We start from the raw sequence: 21,024 nt of genomic DNA, 5'->3' as shown, positions 1-21,024 counted from the left end.
TTGTTTTTTTTCTTGCTGCTGGGGGTTCAGGCTGAAATACTCAAAGCTTTGAATCTGACCTGTTTGTGGTGCCTGTCCAGGTCTGGAGCGTGGAACAGAGTACTCCTTCAGGGTGTCGGCCATGACGGTGAACGGCACGGGACCGGCCACCGAGTGGACCGCGGCAGAGACGTTCGAGAGCGACCTGGACGGTAACAAAACCCTGTCGTACTGACGGCATTTAATTAACTCGGCCGATTTTAAGAACCAGGCTGAAACGCTTTCACCTTTTCCTTCACCAGAATCTCGTGTGCCGGACCAGCCCAGCTCGCTGCATGTCCGGCCGCTGGTCAACAGCATCGTGGTGAGCTGGACGCCGCCAGAGAACCAGGACATCGTGGTGCGCGGTTACACCATCGGCTACGGCATCGGCAGTCCCCACGCTCAGACCATCAAAGTGGACTACAAGCAGCGCTACTACACCATCGAGAACCTCGGTATGAACAAACACTAAACTTTAACTTTCTTCGGTTTGGCTTGGATGTGTTTATTTTTACTGCGATTTTAATATTCTGTCTTTTTGTCAGCCACATAATTTAATTGGAGGATCTGTCAGATACCAGATGTGTCCTCTGGGACTCGTGTGTCTTTTCCCTGCAGTAAATGTCAACATTTGTCTTTCTTAAAAATCAAAATGAGACACATTTGATACGATACATTATACACAAAGTTGAATTACTTATGAGTAAAAAAACGAACACAAACTGTGAACACACTGTAATGCAATTTATCTGCACTTCAGAGAATTAATGAGATCTTCTCCACAACACTCCTGAGCTGCTAATTACACAGATTAGCCTAATGGGGGACATGATAATTAAAGGTCATAATATTTGAATAAAGCAAACTGGTTTTGGTGATTTTAGCATGCGCCGTCTTCAAACCAAAAGAAACATTAATATTTAGTTTTACCTCATTAAAATGAGTTTTGGCATTTCTCTGCGTCGGATCCAACCTTTTTAAAATCGGAAACAAATTGTGTTCAGTACTAATTTCATAATTTTAGACGAGTTAGACAAAGTTGTTTCTTAATTAAACTCGAGAAAGCTCTGCTGTAAACGTGTCTGTGGTTTTATTAAATATTGAAAAGAAAGACCTACAATAACAGATTTTGTTAAATGGGAAGATGCATCCTGGTCCTACTTTGTCTACGGCTGGTTTTATTAACGGCATTATTAATCACCATCAAGATTGTGCTGTAATCAAAGTGTCAGGAAGAAGTGTAGGAGTGGATAGTGAGTTAAAATACTATAATGTTAGGAAATAGACAGATTTAGGAGAAGAATTATCGCAAAATATCTATATGCATAACTAAAGCCTTCATTACAATCACAGTAAGAGCAGTGATTGTATTCAAATACTCACTCTGCTAATATTGCAATTATGAATTGAGAGTCTCAAGAGTTTTGGCTTGATTAGATGGCTGCATCAATTTATCTCCGTCCTCCTCCTCCTCCTCCTCCTCCTCCTCTTGTCTCTGTCTCACAGACCCCAGCTCCCACTATGTGATCACACTGAAGGCCTACAATAACGTGGGCGAAGGGATTCCTGTTTACGAGAGCGCCATCACCAGACCGCAGTCAGGTACGAACTACACGCGTCGACACGTGAATCCGCCCTATTCTCGCCTGAAAAAATAGTGGACCTCGATTCGATGGTTGCATTTCTACTGTCTGTCGTTGTGCGGAAACCTAAATCCGCTCAACGGTGTCTTCTACTGATCAAACTCGATATGATGGGGTGTTACTCTGAGTGTACAGCTGCAGACACTCGCCCCAAAAAAAGAAAAAGAAAAAAGGCATTGACTGACATTTATCTTTGCTCTCGCTAACCTGACATCATTATCAGACAGAATGTGCCTCGACTCCAAATTACCATGTAGATAATAGGTCATCGGGGTGTCTCCCTGCTCTAATTAACTCTCTTCTTCTTCATAGTCCCCGGTATACATAAGTCTTTTTTTTTTTTTTTTTTTAATCAAATGATCAAACTCTCAAAGTTTGCCCCGAGATTACCAATCCTGATATTTGACTTACAGGAGATAAGCTTCTCACATGCTGGAACAGATATTGTAATGAGAAAAATATGGCCAGATATATAATATTTGAGAATATACTTCACAGAGAATTGCGGAGCTTTCATCAGGCAGGAGAAGAATAGTTTATCGCGGGACATACTGACTGTGAGGGTTTTTGGTAATTTAGTAGCGATTACCACAAATTTTTTTGTTGATGTTACGTAATGTTAGTTTTATGGGAATTTTTCTTTTAATATCTGCATTAGCCTCAGATATCCGGCATCACATGGACTCCGTGATGCAGCTCTCTCCGTGCAGTCCAATGAAACATCTTTGTGAGCCGAAGACTCTGGACACTTCTGTTTGTGTATTTGACAGAATGCAATTCTTTAAGCTTCGGATGACAACTCCGTTAACAATTAGAAGTAAAACTTTAGTCCCGACCCCGAGTGCTTGACAAATGATCTTAAAGTGTGAAACACTGCCAGTTAGACTGGATGCTGGCTGAGTTCACACAGTTTTTATGACAATGTCAGAAGACAACCAGCCTGTGCTCCCCGGGGTGTCCCAGAGTGTGGGCTGCACCCGCCTCCTCCCCCATCCCGCCTCCCACCTCCTCGCTCAGCCTTGATCACTCCAGTTTGTCTCTGCCGCAGCACTGTTGCACCAACGAGCTTGAGAGGGGTGGGATGCTGGATGACATGAATCACGTCAACATGCTTCGAGGGGGGGTGGCAGCAAAAGCGTGCGCACACACCCGCACACTGTCATACTGTGCACTCTGCTCTATGAAGCTCTCGCTTCCTCACATCCTCTCTCACACACACACACACATACACGCGCGCACACGCACACATGCAGACCCCCTGTGGTGGCTTTGGCAACCCTTCGTCAGATCCAAACGTTTCCTCTCAAAGCAGAACCAAAGCCCACCACCATCGTCTGCTGCTGAATCCTCGGGGGCGCATTCCCTTCCTGCCAGTTTGTTCAAGTCGGGATTAAAAAGACGAGCTGACCTACATAGTACTTTTACTTTTGGAAAGAAAAAAAAAAAAAAAAAAAAAAACTGAGGAAAAACTTGGTGAACTTAGGTTGAGAGAGAGCCAGGCTGAATACTTTATAATAATATGACGTCTTAGCTGAAAAGCAGGAAATGAAGTATTTCACCTCCGTCTACAAAAGTTTTTTTTTTTCCCCCAAGTCAGGTCGGCCTCTTTCTCCCTGTAAATACTGAAGACTGTATTCTTCTAAGCCGAGTAAAGAAATGCAGCCTGCATGCCACTCTAAAACCTCAGTGCCTCTCCACAACCACATGAATGATTGGATTTTCATCATGCACACACACTCTCTGACTCAGTCTTGGGAATATAGGGCAGCTCTGCACAAAGAGGTGTCAAATGGAGCGAGGCGGAGAGGAGAGGACCAACAAGTGGTCGAGGAGGAGTGTCATCACGGGTGACTGGCCAGAGATTTTTTTTTTTTTCTCTCCAATCACAACTAAACCGAGGACAGAACCAGGAGCGGTGAAACGAGCGGCCAGGAGGCCATCTTGAAGCATTTATCCTGCAGTGTGTGGAGCCAAGAGCTGCTCTCACAGACACAAACAAACTCTAAGAGTTCTTCGTGCAAGCACATATATACACTGTCACTCTTATGTTAACAGACAAGGAAGCAACTGGTTGTCATTATGCGACGGGCTAAATACCATTTATCATGAGTGCTGCGCAGGGGACCCATTCAAGGTGAATACCACAGTGCTTTCTGGCTGAATAGGAACAGATATGACAATATATCGAGACATTATTATACTGTTTCTGCTGAGGCAGCTTTTACATCACTAAAGGTTGTTTTAGTGTTATCAGTAATGTTGCAAATTGGAGAAATTATTTTGCTATAATTGGATTTCTTTGGATTTTTTTCATTAATAAGAGGAGCTGCAATTTTTTTAGTTACCTCTTTACTGAACAGACATTTAGACACAGTTTTTTTTATATCTTGTAAATGCACTATATTATATGTTCCAATAACAAATGACATATAACAAGAAAGAAGATGGCTCTTCTGATTTTATTCTAGAAAAGGATTAAAAAATAACATTTTATGTGGTATTTAAATTGTTTCCAAAAATGCAGAGCGATAATAAAAGTGAGTATTTTATGTTAGTAACGATATCATTATAGTGCATAGTTAAATACTAATTAAAACATGCAACACAGGGGCCCACAATACAATACAACTGGGACGACAACAGTCAGTAAAATGGAGTCGTTTTAAACCAAACTGGGTTATTAGTTTCCATCTCTCTCTTTGAGGATTATTAATGATTCATGTTCGTCATTATGTGGTGTTGATTCAAAAAGCGACTGTGGGAAATGAAAGCTGGAAAGAACAAAGCTCTACCTTTTTACCACAAGTTTTTTTTTTTTTTTTTTTTTTTCTGCGAGCGTCTTGTCTTTGAGCCGCAGAACAGAAGGGGCACGTGACGCGTTCACTTCCAAACACATAAGCGCCACTCGTTTGTGACCCTCCTCTCTTCTCCGCCTGCAGGCTCCACACTTAAAGCCTCAATTTCCTCTCTGCACTTTTCAAGGACGTTGCCGTCGTCGACGTTACCCTGCCAAGAGGGAAATATTCCGGGGCGTTCGGTGTCCTTGTCCACTTTGCATTAAAATGTTGTGAAAAGCTCCGTGATGTAAACATCTATAAATGCATTTGAGTATCGCCTCTCTTTGAAAAGAGTGGGTCAACACATTAGTATGCATATGAAATGTTGGCTGTAGGATTGTGGATATCTGCTTTCACTCTAGTTTTCCACTCACTGTAATCTCTTATGAATAGAGTATCTCTTCCTTTCTTTCCTGTAGTGCTACAGTAACTATTGATAGAGCACCATTACTATATAGTAGCTTCTATATTACAACCCACTGTGTAGATCCGTCTTATTGTAGAGGTCAGTGTCTATTTTTCTAATAGAATCTTCTTTCTCCTCTTTTTCAACCCTTTCCCAATCCCATCCCTGTTGCACTCTTCCCTCCTCCCTCGCCATCATCCTTTGTTTTTTAATGCATTAACCTTTATTTACTCCTCCGCCTCCCTCCCTGCCTCCCTGCATCCTGTTTTGACTGCACTGTCCAACCCACCACCGCCACCACGCTTCTCGTTCTGTTTTTAATTTTTGGTCATTTTTAATTTGTGTGCGCATGCGCATGCGGGTTTACTGCCGGACGTGCAGACCCCATAGACCCCGATGTTGACCTGTACGAACTCTTCCATGCTCCATACACCCCAGTACCAGACCCTTCCCCCATGATGCCGCCCGTGGGCGTTCAGGCCTCCGTGCTGAGCCACGACACCATCAAGGTGACCTGGGCGGACAACTCGCTCCCTAAGAACCAAAAGATCACCGATAACCGCTTCTACACGGTGCGGTGGAAGACCAACATCCCTGCCAACACGAAAGTGAAGGTAAGAGAGTCTTCTTTGTGTCTCCTTTATTCAGGAACCTTTTAATTTATTGGAATTACGATGAAATCGGGTATTGCTGAAGCTCACTCACCTTTTTCAGGTTGAATTCAGCAGTTTTAAGCTCAACTAGCTTTTTTTTACCACTCGGTGTAATTCACTGAAGAGCAACTCAACGTTAGTGATTCGACTTCAGTCAATACAGTACGATTTCTGTGTTTTAGTGCAGCGGGGCTTTGTGCTTCCCTTCAGGCCTACAGTTACCAGAGAGACATACTGATGTGTAGAAAATAAAAAGTAATGTCATAAGAAGATATTTCATAAAGTATTCCCAGTGCAGCTCCCAGGTTCAGGGACAACATAATGCTGGTATTTGTACTAGAGTTGTAATCTGTTTTCATTCACGGGAAGCTGATGTACTTGTTTATACTACAACCACACAAAGAGATGTTCTTTTGATAAATACGTCTTTCAATAGTTGATTTTTTTCCCATCATGCCGTGAGCCATTTCGATTTGACTTCATGTTGCGCAGGATGAAAATGTCAGGGGACACCGATAGGAATCGGTCGGTTGCCTTGCCGTGATGTTGGGTGTGTGTAGTTCAATTACTCCCTGAAATATTAAAAACTGATTCACTCTCAGAAAACTGTAAGTTTGTAGATAAATATTTGATGAACAATCGCCGGTCAGTGCTTATCGCGGCGTCACAGCCGTCGGGTTTCCTCTGACTGCTGCCGGTTGAAAACTAGCAGCTGTAGGAAATATTGGGTTTCCTTTAGCAGTGACTTAACACCCTTTTGATACAGCTATAGGAGCGTGTTCAGTTAACATTGAGGCTGATATATATTTTTTTTTTCAAGTAAAGCTGGATTACATGCATGCATCATTTCCTGTGAATCCTCCTTTTATAGGAAGGCATTTGAACCCAGTAGTGGAAATGACAGAGAATGAAACTAACAAAGAAACTATTTTGGATGAATTAATCAGTCAAACTTTAGTATAGCAGTATAGCACCTTTTATACAAGTTAGTGTAATTCAAAAGCTGACAAGCCGATAATACAAAAGTGCAAATGTGAAACAAGTTCAAACTAATGCACATAACAAATAAAAACAGTAAAAAGAGATAATTGTTGAATGTAAAAATGCAGAATGGCTATTACAGAGATAATGCCAATTATAAATGGTATCAAAAATGGAGTTTAATGCTCATTGTTTAATGCAAAGATATAGAAAAACAAAACCAGCAAATTCTTACGTTTGAGAAGTTGAAACATACAGTACATTTTGCTTGATCAATGAAATGATGAGGGAGGAATGATGAGGAATGTAAATGTAGTTGATCAGTTATTAACTTTTAATCCTCAACAAAATCATCACCATAGTCTTTGGTCAGTTGAAGAATAGCACAAAAATTTGTACATGTGTTGTTGGGATCAGTGTCATAAAGATGCAAATCCAGTGTCTGTGAAGAGTATTTGTAGTGACAGTGAGCTCAGCCTGAAACAAGGTGTTTGAGATTCAGCGTCTGATTCCTGACCTGCAGCTCGGTTATGATGATTCCTTATCTCCAAATAATGGAACGCAGTGCTGTGTGTGTGTGTGTGTGTGTGTGTGTGTGTGTGTGTGTGTGTGTGTGTGCGTGTATGTGTGTGGGTGTGGGCGTGGGTGTGTGTGTGTGTGTGTGGGTGTGCGTGTGTGTGTGTGTGCGCGCGCGCACGTTCTTGGTTTCATGCATGTATGCAAACTTGTGACCGAGCTGAGCTCAGATAAAGGCCTGCGTTTACTGATAAATTATTCAACAAGGACAAGACAAACTGAGAACTAGAAAAAGAGGGCGTATGTCTGACAGTGCATTCTCCATACAGTCGACTCAGAGGACACACACGCACACACACGCACACGCGCACAAACAAACATCCAGACTCAGCACTCATGTCTTGTACAGGATGCTGCCAACCAGCTCTTTGTCAGCTGTTGGCCTCGACACACAAGTTTCCCAGCCTGCCATTTATCAAAAGAGATTTATGATTGTTATTCGGAGTGAAATGCAAGAAAAATCCAACTGAGGTGGTTTGTCATATTATCATATTACGCAAAGAATGTATTAACAGAAGTAAATCCACAACAATACGACGACGTGGTGTGCAGCTCAGCCCCGCCGCCATGAGTGGATGCTCCGATTGGTTTGATTTTCACACTGTGACAGTAATTAAAGAGTTTCTCATTATGTTTCTGTCCCATTAACAAAATCCAATATATTAACGAGTCTATTAGAAAGGCTCCGTGCTTTGAAAATGACATCTTGTACACGGTGTTGTACTGATGTGAGCGCAGCCGTACTGGAGAGGTAACAGTGACGCCTTCACCTTAATGCCTCTCTTAGAGCGAGTCCGGCCAGGCAAGGCTTGTGCATTATTGAAGGGACGGCTGCTCTCAAACTGGCAGCATGTTTCTAAAGAACACCGTGTTTTATTCTCCTGTCCTACTGCCCTCTGTTTGACAGCCCCCAATGGAGAACTGCGCTTTTGTCGTGGCACGCAACGATATAGATAGGACACTGGCGAACAGGACTCACTGCTGCGACGACTCCCACCGAGCTAAAGCTTTTTTTTCTCCTGCCAGTTCAAGGCCAGCGGAGATCAAGATAAATGGTTACACAACTCCAGATTTTGTATTTGTTGGCTATTAAAGACCCCCTGCAGTAAGAATGTACTTCTTAACCTCATCAAAATGTCCATGTGGTGTTTGTGATACGTTAAAAGGCATATCGGTAGCGAAGCAAGCAGTCAAAGTTGTGACTGAGCAGCGCCACTTTGAAGCTGCGGTGAAATCCGTCTTAAAAACAGAGATTCTGACAGCCAGGATTTCATACGAGGGTGAAGCAATAAGTTCCAACACTTGTCCTGAAGAGAACCTAAAAATGCTTCAGGAAGCCTACGGCGATGAAGCAGTGAGCCTGGCGAGGTGTTTTGAGTGACGTTTGTGAATGTAACTGTACAAGACCAGAAAAGGTGCATCAGGTCAGGAGCAGGTGGTCAGGTGGGTTTTCTTTGACATTCATGGGGTTGCGTACCGTGAATTTATCCATCAGGGTCAGACTGTCAACACCGAGTTTTACCGTGACGTTCTGAGGCGTCTTGAGGGAAAACATTCAGTGCAAACAACCTGAACTGTGATGGCACCTGGGTTCTCCAACATGGTCACTCACAGTGCCTTAAAAACGCACAAGTTTCTCGCCCACAATAAAACAACCGTCCAAACTTTAACGTGGGCTCTCTGCGCAGGTTTCGGGTGTGTCAAAAATTGCCGAGGCACCCGGACCGCTGCTCACAAAACCATGTTCAACTCAACTCGGGTGCTGATTTTGATCAAGTGACAAAACTTGTCGAGTTACAGCCATCTTTTTGGACAAAATATGTATTTGTGATGAGCAGAGATGAGTTTTTAGGGGTTTATCCCTTTAGATATTCTAATATTAGTCGATTGTCATGGATCTCCCCCGTCAAACAAACTGAATTCTTGTTCATTGTTTGTTGTGCGTGTGTGTTTGCCCGTCTCTCTCCAGATGGCCAACACCACCAGCCTGAACCACATGGTGACGGGTCTGAAGCCCAACACGCTGTACGAGTTCTCCGTCATGGTGACCAAAGGCCGCCGCAGCAGCACGTGGAGCATGACAGCGCAGGGCACCACCTTCGAGACCAGTAGGAGCCCCACACACACAAACACACCGATAGTTGTGCATAAACACACACGATGTACAACCTCCCAAAGACATAAACAACAACGACAACAACACCTGCAGTGTGACGAGCCCCTGGCTGGCTGGGAGTAACGTTTGACTTTTTGCAGTCCAAATGGAAGGAGGAGACACACCTGAGGAAAGTCAAGCTGTGACTGCACAGTATAATATAAACCAAATATCACAGGTATTTATTTCTATAGATCTCACATGAACCACAAGTCAAATTGAAAGAACCTGCAGCAAATTTGGTGATTGCAGAAGATAATTTGCAGCTCTGCTCTGCTGTTCACTGACAGTAAGTTGGACTCATGCAAAAATACACAATCAGACTCATCTGAAATTCATTAATTAATTACAATAGACCCGGTTCTGTTATGGGTTTAAGATAGTACAACAAAATGTGGTTTATTGTTCCTTTAACAACTTCTCACTTTAAATTTGGGTGGACACAAGTTTATGTTACCTTTGGCACAATATCTGTAATATGACAATAAATGACCCGAGTCAGCTTGATCGAAACTGTTTGACCGTATCGGTGTTAAAGTTACTTGTCGTGTCATCATGCCACTATGTAGGCATTTTAAAATCTATCTTCCAACCTGTGCTAAAAACATACAACCCTCAAACGCATACCTAATAGATAATAAAAATGTGCAAGCAGGCTGTGGCCAATGCTTCATTATAAAGAGTAACTGCTGAGCTAAACAACAACAACCTGACATTAAAACTAAAATGAACTTCAAAATGACCTGACATTAAAACTAAAAACTAACTCTCCTCCATATGCGCAGTATTAAACAGATATTTATTGGGGTTTTAACAAGAAGTCCAACTTTTTGTTGCTTTTCTAAAAAAAAAAAAAGAGGTGTACAGTCGGGGCGGGGGGTTTTCAGCCTAGCCAGGGATTTGTCTCACAACTAAGCAAGTGGATGGTATCTGCAAGGTCATAAAAACAAACAAACACACACACACACACACACACACACACACACACACACACACACAAACACATATATAGTTTATATAGTGTACATAGCACACGAGGAACACACACAAATGCAAAGGTGCACACACAGTTTGCTCACGTCCTCCAGTAAAGGTTAGTGGTTAGTCCACCACGACTCTTGAGTTCACCTCTTCATCATCCCAACGAACGTCCTTTCTCAATCCCCCGTCACAGTTCCCAGCTCCTCCCCGAAAGACGTGACTGTGGTGAGCAAAGAGAACAAACCTCGCACCATAATTGTCAACTGGCAGCCGCCCTCCGAGGCCAACGGAAAAATCACTGGTGAGTCTCAAAGTCTCTGCTGCGCGTTGCACGTTTTGCGGTCTCGCGGATTTCTGTCAGATTTTTGACTTCATTTTGAACATCGAGACGTCTTTGTAGCAACTCTGCACTAAATTCTGAAGAATGAAATCACATTGAGGTGGAGGATTGATCTACTCGGAGGGAATACGTGTTTAAAATGTTCAAAGAAAATGTGCTTTTTCACACTTCTTTCTTGCGGTGGAGACCCGCATTTGATCGCCGCACTGTAGACGTAAATGTTTGTGTTAAAAAGAGATGTTTTGCAATGAATTATGCAAAGTATAATCCAGTACATGGTGTAATACATGACTCCGGTTGTGCGTAAAGTCAAGTTTCAGGCAAAACGTTGTATTTCATCTTGTTTTTGCGCAGAATTAAAGCTGCTGATTTACAGAGAGTTTGTGGTCTCTCTTTGCAGGCTACATCATCTACTACAGCACAGATGTAAACGCTGAGGTCCACGACTGGGTTATTGAGCCAGTGGTGGGAAACCGGCTGACTCACCAGATCCAGGAGCTGACGCTGGACACCACCTACTACTTTAAGATCCAGGCCCGAAACTCCAAGGGAATGGGCCCCATGTCTGAGGCCGTACATTTCCGCACTCCAAAGAGTAAGTTTCCATGACGGGCTAGAGACGGAGATGGGAAACAGCGTCCTGGAGTTGATTATATTTAGAAAATATCTCGGGCCCCACGCTGTGTTTGGTTATGTAGTTTTCATATGTATCCTAAATCAAATTTTAGACCAGCGGTGGATGTGGATGTGTATCATACACACCATGTCAGGGCTTTGGGTTTGTTACTCGTGAAGTTATTCTGCCCTCAAGCGTCCAACAATCCACCATTGCAGCTTCAGGATTTTCACAGATACAATGAATGTCTCTCTTTTTTTTTTTTTTATCCTGTAAACAGTTTGTATCATTAAATTATTAATCTCACAAAACAAAATCTTGCAATACCGCTAGAATAGTACTGTTCTTGTAGGTTGGGTTTTCCCTAAACTTTCAACAGATCATACGATGTGCCAGTCTTGACTTAAATACATTTTCTACTTAACACTTGCGACAAATTGTCCTGCTGAAGTTACTGAGAAAATCCCTCCTGAGCTGAGACAGGGACGTTTCCCAAGCCTTGTTGATTGGTTTAGGATGACCCAATTACTGCTAAGTCTGATCTGGCTAATTGGCATCAGACTCTAAATGTAAAAAAGCCAAAACATTTTAGATTAAATTTGATGGTGCTACATACAACTTATTTTAATTTCAGCTGAACGTTTTAATAGGGCCGCGTCCTTGGAACATTTTTTTTTGTCATGAGATCTTAATGTTTGGGATAGTAATTGTTACTTAGATGCTTTGCTCTTAATGTCAGCTTGGCTGTGTCTGTAACACTCTGTTTGGCAGCTGTTTGGTTTTCTCACTGTTTTTCATTCTTCTAGTTTTGCCCCTCTCCTCTTCCTCCTCCTCCTCCTCCTCCTCCCCCATCTCTCGCTTTGGTTCTGTCTCCCTCGCCGCTCTTTTCAGCTAACCAGTTTTTTGCTGTTTTATTGTCTCTCCCTCCCTGCTCTCCTTTGGCCTGTTAAGCTGAGTCCTCTGACAAAATGGCTAATGACCAAGGTAAACTCCCTCTCCACACTTTATCACTGCTGACTGCACCTCATGTTTCTCTTTCTATGGATTTCCATTTTCCGGGCTGATGAAAACTTGAGTTGTGTGACTGGCAAAATCTATTTGTACTAATATAAATTTTCAGATAAGTAAAAGAGACCATTGAAATCACAGTTTTTCACTTATTTTTTCCCTTTCGTATCAGCCTCAAATCTTCCACCAAAGACCGATTCTTCAGGAAACCAGCATCCTCAGGACCCTGGAACTCCACTTGGTAAATTTTAATCCCACTCGCCTCCTTTGATGGTCCTGTTCAGCTGTCGGACACTAAAACAAGTACAATCATGATCTGACCCCTATCTCCCAAAAGACTTGTCATGCTGAGGTGATCATAAAATCCATTTTAGGAGCCTTCTTAAGTTTCCCACAAGCTTTATAACTCTTAGAAATAATCGTTGATTAAAGAGTAAACACTAGTTGGTGGTGAAGAGCATCTTCATGCTGTCGAACCTTCAGCAGTAACCACAAACTATAGATTTTACTCATACTTTTGTTATTTTGTCCATAAAGTGAATACCTCCATCATGATGCAGTATTTGATGTTTAAAAAAAGTCTATACCGACACAAACACATGCAAATTCATTGAACTAATTCCTCAGTTTAATCTGCCACGAGGTTCAGATTGTGCCCAGAAAGTAAAATTGGGTTTTTTGTTCTCCGGGTTCATTTTGAAATCTAAAAATTGAGCTCATTGGGTCCATGTTGTTGCTGTACTTCAACATGTGGCATCCTCACCTGTAAGATGAATCACCTGTGTCTTTTAAAGATGTATTTATAAATGTCTAATCCATCTTTTCTCCTCTCGAGGTAAATCAGGGGTCGTAGGCGGTGAAAATCACATCCTGGTCATTGTCATCATTATCTCAGTGGGAGCCTTCACCATCATCGTGGTGGTAGTGGGGGCCTTCCTGTGCACACGGCGCACCACGTCCCACCAGAAAAAGTAGGAAGCTCAATCGTACCTGTTCCTGCTTTGTCCTCTTTTTCGTGCTCCTTATTAAATCACATCTCCTAACTCTGTTTTACTAATCTGCAGCTCGGCCCTGTGCGTCTTTACCACTTCACCAGCTTCTCTGTATAAATTTACCTCCGTGTTTTCTCCGGCAGAAAACGGGCTGCCTCCAAGTCCTCCAACGGCTCCCACAAATACAAAGGAAACGCCAAAGACCTGAAGCCACCTGATCTTTGGATTCACCACGAGAGGCTGGAGCTCAAACCCATGGACAAGTCGCCGGATCCCAACCCGGTCATGACCGAGACGCCCATCCCCCGCACGTCGCAGGACATCACGCCGGCTGACAGCGGCCTGGAAAGCAACCCCCACCTGCAGCAGAGGCGCAACTCCTACCGTGGTCAGTCTTGCCCAAGGGGGGGGCCGGGAGGGGGGGACGTAAAACTGAATGTTTTGGGAAAAAAATTAACGTGAAATGTCCCCCCCTTGCTGCCTGTGCTTAAATGCATAATAACATAAAGCAAAGGGTTAACTTTTTTCTTCTTTTTTTTTTTTTTTTTTTACATTTTCAGAGTTTGACTAAGAAAACAGTTGATTTTTAGGCAGGAAATGAGCCTCAGGTTTACTTCCAGGAGTTCACCTGGTGGAGTCCTGGACGAACTGAGATGGCGATTATGTTTCACAAGTCAACACGTGTCTGTTATCGTCATGCTAAACATTTCATGCTTTTCATACGTGGTACATATTGCCCATTTCCTGTCATGATGCCGCAAGCACACACTGCCAATACTACAACTTAATCATTAGTTCATCACAAGAAAAGGCCGAGTTTTACAGACACATCTACAACCCCAAATTTGATAAATAATCCTGATGGATCGTTCACACAAAAACAGTAGAGTAGAAGCTCTTTCTGATTGGCTGGTTTCCACCGTACCTTTTAGGCCACGAATCAGAGGACAGCATGTCTACACTAGCAGGCCGACGAGGGATGAGGCCTAAAATGATGATGCCTTTTGACGCACAGCCGCCTCAGCGTAAGTGTGTGTGTGTGTGTGTGAGAGAGTGTGCGTGAGAGTGTGCGTGTTTCCAAATGGTCTGATAAGTGAGCTTGTCATAATCCAAAAGTTGTGAGGAGTCGATGTAGAAAGTCGCCTCAGAAGATTTGGAAATTAGAGCACAAAGGCTTAAACAAATTGCTAATTTTCAAAAAACACCTCATGGAGTTGTGAAATCCATTTCATGCTTCTCATAAAATATATATTGTTTGTTTTCTGGATTTTTTTTTTTTTTTTTTTTTTTTTTCTTCCTAAATTTGGTTACTGAGTGACAACAGAGAATATTCAAGTGTGTTTATATAAAAATAAAAAGCATGTGTGTATATCATTAGTAGTACTTCCACACCCGTTATCATTATTCCAGCTGGTTAAACATCTCATTCTGTGTGTGTGTGTGTGTGTGTGTGTGTGTGTGTGTGTGTGTGTGTGTGTGTGTGTGTGTGTTTGTGTTTGTGGTTGTGTGTGTTTGTTTGTGTGTATCTATCCATGTCCATTTCCATTCACAGCTGTGATTAGTGCTCACCCCATCCATTCCCTCGATAACCATCACCACCATTATCACATGGGCAGCCTGGCGTCGCCGACACGCAGCTACCTCTACCACCACGGCGGCGGGCACCCCCGCCCGCACGCCTGCGCCACCCCCATCTCCCATCTAGACAGGGTGGACTCTGCAGGTGAGACACCGCCACCTGCTGGACGGCTGGAGGAGCACAGAGGAGGACGGGGCACTCTGACCCGATTCATATTCATTCACTCACTGATTTGTCATTCCCTTCTTCATTCACATGCCGCCGCCGTCTCGCTACGTTCATGTTGTAGTTTACTAACCGTTCTTCTCTGCCCCGCCTGCCTGATGAAATTATATCATTTCATTTTTTTATTTTTTATTTTACTCACCTCAACTTTTACCACAATAATCTAAACTTTCTTGGCAGAAATACGGTCAGACATTGTACTGAATTGAAGATTTTGCTGTTTGATTGTTGAGTTTTATTGCAAGATCAGCTGAACTGTTTCTAATTTTAACTGATTGTTCAGTTGATGAAAAGAATGGATTATTATTATTATTATTCTTTTTATCATTAAATCATTTTGTAATTTTTTTTTTTAAGTAAACAGAAAGCGAAATACTGTTTGCTGGTTGCAACTTCTAAAATATTACGATTTGCTTTCTTTAAATTTTCTTTGCATCATTATATTATAAATGCTTTGGCTTTTGATATGTCGACTACATAATGTTTGATCCCTGCCTGAATTTTTTTAACAGTTGTGCTCCTGATCAGTGTTTTAGATGCACGGTGTCCCGGTTCTGATCGAATATTCAATCTGTCCTGATTATGTGTTGCACATGTAAACATTTTATTCTGGATTCAGAAACCTGGAGAAGGTCTTATCTTGGTTTTGATAAACCTGTCGTTCTCCTTTAGAAGCTGAGATACTGTGAAATGTAAACACCACATCCTGAAAGTGAAACTCACACTAACCAATTGGCTGTTTTTAATATCAAAATTATTGTTATGAATCCATCGTTGTGCCTTTATATGATTCCACGATACAAAAAAAGTGTAAAATGCTCAAGTTGGTGAATTTACAGTGAAGATTTATTTATTTTGTCCAAACGAGACTCCAAAACTCAAACTTCTTCAGTTTGCTGTCGCATTTTACTAACAAAATTAACAAATATCCACATCTGAGAAGCTGAAATATTAAATTATTGGCTTAGGAAATGGCTTTAATGATTAATTATCAAATATGTTGACAACTTTCTGTTCATCAGTTCAATCGATCACAGAAAAAAAAAAAACGTTTTGGGCTCCAATGAAAAAAGCCATTTTACTTATTACAGCGTGGCTGTAGGGAGTTTGTCAGAATCAGAGAGGTTAATAATCTGTTTTACAGTCCGGTACATGAGACGTTAATTTACTAAATATGTATAAAGACTGTATGAAGCTGGTTGGCAATCACTGACTCGTGAAATCAAGTTTTAAATCGTGTGAGCCGCCCTTGCTCATCATCTCTCCTCCCGCCTCCTCCTCTCCAGAGTCGGTGAGGAACACCCCCAGCTCGGAGCCCCTCCCTCCGGCCGCCACCTCCTCCCAGGCCTCCTGCCCCTCGGAGATCCTGGCCGACCCCGAGGGCAGCTACCACGGCTCCACCACCACGGAGGAGGAGCCCAGCTACTCCAGCAACCTGCCGCCGCACCGCTCGGCCCACCCGCACGCCCACGCCCACCCGCTCAAGAGCTTCGCCGTGCCCGCCATCCCCGCCTCCGGCCATCCGTCATACGAGTCGCCCGCCCTGCCCAGCACTCCCCTCCTCGCTCAGACCGGTGAGCTGCAGCACAAACGCACGGAAAACAAGATTGGCAGACTGTCATCCGGGTTGTTCACCTCAGATTCGTCAGAGGCAACTTTTCCTCCCGAGTTTTCCTCAAAAGATGCGCAAAAATGTGACCTTGAGGTTCAGCCGCACTTGCAGGTTTCATTTGTCGTCAGCGACCTTTTTTCATGCAGGTGCGTGTTGCCTTCGCTGACTGTCGTACGTTTGTGTTTTCCTGTGTCAGGGCCTCCCACTCACCCCCACGTCGTGAAAACAGCCTCCATCGGAACGCTAGGAAGGACGCGAACACCGATGATAGTCAACGTGCCCAACGCCCCCGACGTGCCCGAGACCAGCAAGATGCTCGAAGACGTAGACAGCGTGAGTATAGCGCCCCACACTGGCTGCTTGTAGCAACGCAGTCTTGTTTCCGGGCCTGTGAATATTTTATTAAATCTTGTCTTTTTTAAATAAAAAATGTTACCAGTCACACATTCCTTTCAAAATCCATGTCAGGTTTTTTTTGGGCACTGAATTGTACAGGTGGACATTGGTTTTAACCACATTTTCTGTTTGTTCTTTCTCTCTTTTTTTATTCTTTCCAACTTCAATCTCACCATTTTATTTTTTATTTTTTATTTTTGTGGCGTGTCCGGCTGCCTTTTGATCAATTCATTTTAACTTTTAACAACTGATCTTAACAAAACCCATAACTGGAATGATTTTTTTATTTTTTATTTTCACCATTGAATCTTTTTCTCCATGTCCGCTCCCCGATTGGCTGTTTGGCCGTCCGTCGGCTTCTCTTTGGTTTCGTCTGCTGCCTCTTTCTGTTTGTTGTCATTTATAACGCTTCAGTCCCATTGACCCATCCCCCCCCCCCTCCTCCCACCCCTCCTCCCCCCAAAAGCTCGCATCACCCCACCCATACGACTACCCCCTCCCCACCCCCACCCTGTCCTCTGTGGAAGATCCCTGACTGACCCTCTCCTCCTCTCCTCCTCTCCTCTCTTCCTTCCCTCCTCCCAGGTGCTTGCCTCCCTCCCCCCCCTGCCCCTCCCCCGCCCCCCGCAGTAACCCTGTTCCTCTCCCTCAGAGCTACGAGCCCGACGAGCTGACCGAGGAGATGGCCCACCTCGAGGGCCTGATGAAGGACCTGAACGCCATCACCACAGCGCCATGAGCATGCACCGACACGCACACGGGCACACCTCCTGCGTCGCCACACACACACACGCACACACACACACACACACACACACACACACACACACGTTCAGAAAGACAACACACTCTCTAAAGTCAAACAAATACGCCCGAAACATAAACCTTTTTGGAGCCCAGAGGCTGATGGACACAAAATGGCTTCTGGTGCCCTGAAAATAAACTCACGTCGTCCCCGCAGAGAAAAAAAAAACAAAAAAACTCCAGACTGAAACTTTAGGAACTTTTTTTCGGCTTACCTTGCTCAGTCTCAGGAAGGAGATTGCCATGAGAGGGAAGAAAAAGTGAGACACTTCATCTTTATATGAAGAACCATTCTCAGAGACAATGAACTTTTAAACATGGGTCGCTTCTCAACCGGAAGATTGTGAATTTTTTCCTCAGCAGAAATCCGTACGGTAGGTTTTTTTGTGCCGAACGCTCGCTCGAGACGGTTGATTCAGTGTCAAGTCAAAAGGAGAAAGTCCAAAAATATGCTGGTTTTTGATGTTGGTGCTCGTGCAGCACAGTCTACACAGTGTTTGTTTGATTCGTGTTTTCTTTGTGCATTTTGTATATCTATTGGGCCGTTTCAGTGAAGTGAACATTGGATATCAGCCCCCCTTTACAAGCCTACATTATTCCGACGTTTTGTTTTGATTTTGCTTTTATCCCCTTGTCATATATTGTGCCATGACTTTTTATTATTTTCTGTTATTGTATTATTATAATTTTTTTTTTTTTACACACATATCCTTATAAACATGTACATATGTTGTGTTTTTTTGTTGTTGTTGTTGTTGTTGTTGTTTTTTTAAACTGCCTCATTCTTTTGATGTTTCCCATTGTTTCATTATTATTATTTGGGATGAAAGTGGGATTACAAATGAGTCCAGAAACTCAGTTTTCATATCAACAGGTGAGAGAAGCCTGATGTGTTTCTACAGTACATTCTTCTCTGGCATTGTGTTGCCCCCCCTTGTACATTAAAAAAAATTGTTTTTTTTCCAGTCTTTTGTTCGTTGTGGGAGCTCCGTTTTAAAAGCCTTACCAACGTGTTTGTATGTTGGTCGTGCGTCGTGCTGTCACTCGCTTCCGTGGCAGCTTCTACATCGTCCTGTGGGGCTTGACAGTATCTCCTCACAGGTCAGGGGTACCTAGGACTCAGGGCGCTGACCCCCCTTCCCCCTCCCTCCCCCGACCTCCCCGACTCCTCCTAAAAGAAAAAAACAAAAACAAATCAATCAACTACAGCAGACGAGTTATCTTTTATACGAGAAGTTCGATTGAATGTGTGCGCCGCTTCCAAAAATAACAAAACAGTGTTTGGTTTGCAGACGTCCGTACTGCTGAACCACGTGTGCATTTTCCTGCAGCGGAGTGTGTTTGCTGTTTTGTTTTTTTTCCCCCCTTGCTGCTCTTCATCAGACGCCACACCGTGGTTCTTTTACAAATCTTATAAGATGCAAAGATGTTGGCCTTTTGAAGGGGACTCCCAGATTTTTTTTTTTTTACATGGTAGGTTTTGTATGAAGAAGAAAAAAAAAAAAAAAAAACAAGACGCTTGTTTTAGACACAAATCCGATGTTAAAAAAAAAAAAAAAAATAAGGAAAAAAAAAATTTCATCTGAGAAACTAGTTTTTCATTACCCTCTTACCCAAAGAAATTTGTCATTTGCAATCATAGTAATTTGCTCTACTTTTGTGAATACCATGTTTCTCATAAATGTACATCATCATGAATGTCAATATAACTGTAAGAGATTTTAACTATGGATTCAAACAAGGAATGAGTTTGGGGGGGAAAAAAAATGATTGAAAACAAAGGGGGGAGAAAAAGGACCGGACTCCATTTGGGAAATTATCTATTGAGTTGTAAACAGTTGAACCTGTATTGCACTTTTTCACAATTTTTGGAAAGTACATTTCTTACATATCTTGTGTTTTAAATATCAAAAGCTGTTTGTGTAACGTAGTGTCCTAGGTAAGCAGCAGGCAGCTGGTCTTGTTTTTTATGTTTTTTTTTTTTTTTTTGCTTCAGAGATGATATGAATCGAGCGGCCGAGTTGTTTACCTCGCAGCTCATGATGAGGAATTTTGTTGTTGCTTGTTCATGTACAGAGCTTTCTTTGCTTTCTGTAGAAAAAAAAATCTGTGGCTTTTTAAAAAATGTCGGAAAAAGGTTTCGGAAAAAAAGATGTTTTTTTATTGGTGCTCCTATACATTGTGTATACAAACTATTATGAATACTAACAAAGTAAACGTTTCTGCTCGTCTTCTTTTCATCGGGCACGATCAGGACGCCCGTCAGGGGATACAGCGCATTTACCAAACAGTATAATGCGCCCTTTGAAAGTGAAAAAAAACTAGACAGAAATCAATTTGAACATAGATTTATAATTTCAATATTTACTCAAGGAAAAATTCCCCCCCCAAAATCTGCTGCTTTCAACTTCTAACATGTCGATGTTACCCGGTTTTCTGATCTTCCAACTCAAACTGAATATATTTTGAGTGTTAGTCATTTTAATATTTCAGCTCTTCACTCTTTTATTCAAATAATTCATTGATTGATAGAGAAGATATCTAAAGTCAAGATTTGCCGTTTTAGATTTGATTTAGATTGAATGTGAAACCTTCCACAAGGACAGCTGTTGTTTTAGAGCCGATCAGCCCCACGTAGTTAAAAAAAATAGGAACCTCTTTTGTACACAAATGCTACAAAGACAGGCCAATTATTGAGTTGTTATTTGTACAGTCACACAAATTCTTTTGAGTCCATTTAATAATTAAATTTTTCAGTGTCCTTTCATTCTTCTCGCTCAGCGTTTGGCTTTTAGTTAATTTCATTCATTCATTTCAAGGTCGGTTGATGTAGCTGAAAGGTATGACATGTCCTTAAGCTGCTGACCATCTGACTAAACCATGACATTTTACCAAAAGTTAAACGAAAGGGTTGAATTAAAAAAATATTTCTGCAAATGCTGTGAAAAAAAAAAAAAATTAACTGACGGGAAAAATGTGTCATTTTCTTTCCATGTCAGATTACAACTTTTTGAAAAACGCTTCTTTATCACATTGAAGAGAAACACCATCTATTCTGCCGTCATGTGGGATGTGGTTATTAGATGGCTTCGCCCCACCACACTGAAAATAAATTAAATTGGGGTTTTACTATAGTTCCTATATTCTTGCCACCGTTTTGATTGTCGCAGATGAATCTTTCTGTCGTCTACTGACAGTC

The 21,024-nt window shown here is 42.4% G+C and overlaps 1 protein-coding gene across 1 annotated transcript in view; it reads left to right on the top strand.

Moving 5' to 3' along the window:
* neo1a (neogenin 1a) overlaps positions 1-20,592 on the top strand; it is a 152,709-nt gene extending 132,117 nt beyond the window's left edge. The window contains exons 14-29 of the mRNA XM_069165600.1: positions 81-191; positions 282-476; positions 1,528-1,623; positions 5,289-5,521; positions 9,087-9,225; positions 10,447-10,554; positions 10,994-11,188; positions 12,161-12,193; positions 12,390-12,458; positions 13,053-13,188; positions 13,353-13,597; positions 14,142-14,234; positions 14,762-14,932; positions 16,300-16,587; positions 16,822-16,958; positions 17,674-20,592. Of these exons, the coding sequence (XP_069021701.1) occupies positions 81-191; positions 282-476; positions 1,528-1,623; positions 5,289-5,521; positions 9,087-9,225; positions 10,447-10,554; positions 10,994-11,188; positions 12,161-12,193; positions 12,390-12,458; positions 13,053-13,188; positions 13,353-13,597; positions 14,142-14,234; positions 14,762-14,932; positions 16,300-16,587; positions 16,822-16,958; positions 17,674-17,760 (2,336 nt within the window). The 3' untranslated portion in view covers positions 17,761-20,592. The remainder of the gene's footprint in view (positions 1-80; positions 192-281; positions 477-1,527; positions 1,624-5,288; positions 5,522-9,086; positions 9,226-10,446; positions 10,555-10,993; positions 11,189-12,160; positions 12,194-12,389; positions 12,459-13,052; positions 13,189-13,352; positions 13,598-14,141; positions 14,235-14,761; positions 14,933-16,299; positions 16,588-16,821; positions 16,959-17,673) is intronic.
* The last annotated feature ends 432 nt before the right edge of the window (positions 20,593-21,024 follow it).

This window comes from Embiotoca jacksoni, unplaced genomic scaffold, assembly GCF_022577435.1.
Source record: "Embiotoca jacksoni isolate LCO1_2020_lvr unplaced genomic scaffold, fEmbJac1.0.p SCAF_35, whole genome shotgun sequence".
NCBI classification, from domain to species: domain Eukaryota; kingdom Metazoa; phylum Chordata; class Actinopteri; family Embiotocidae; genus Embiotoca; species Embiotoca jacksoni.
This window is presented reverse-complemented; position numbering and strand designations above follow the sequence as displayed.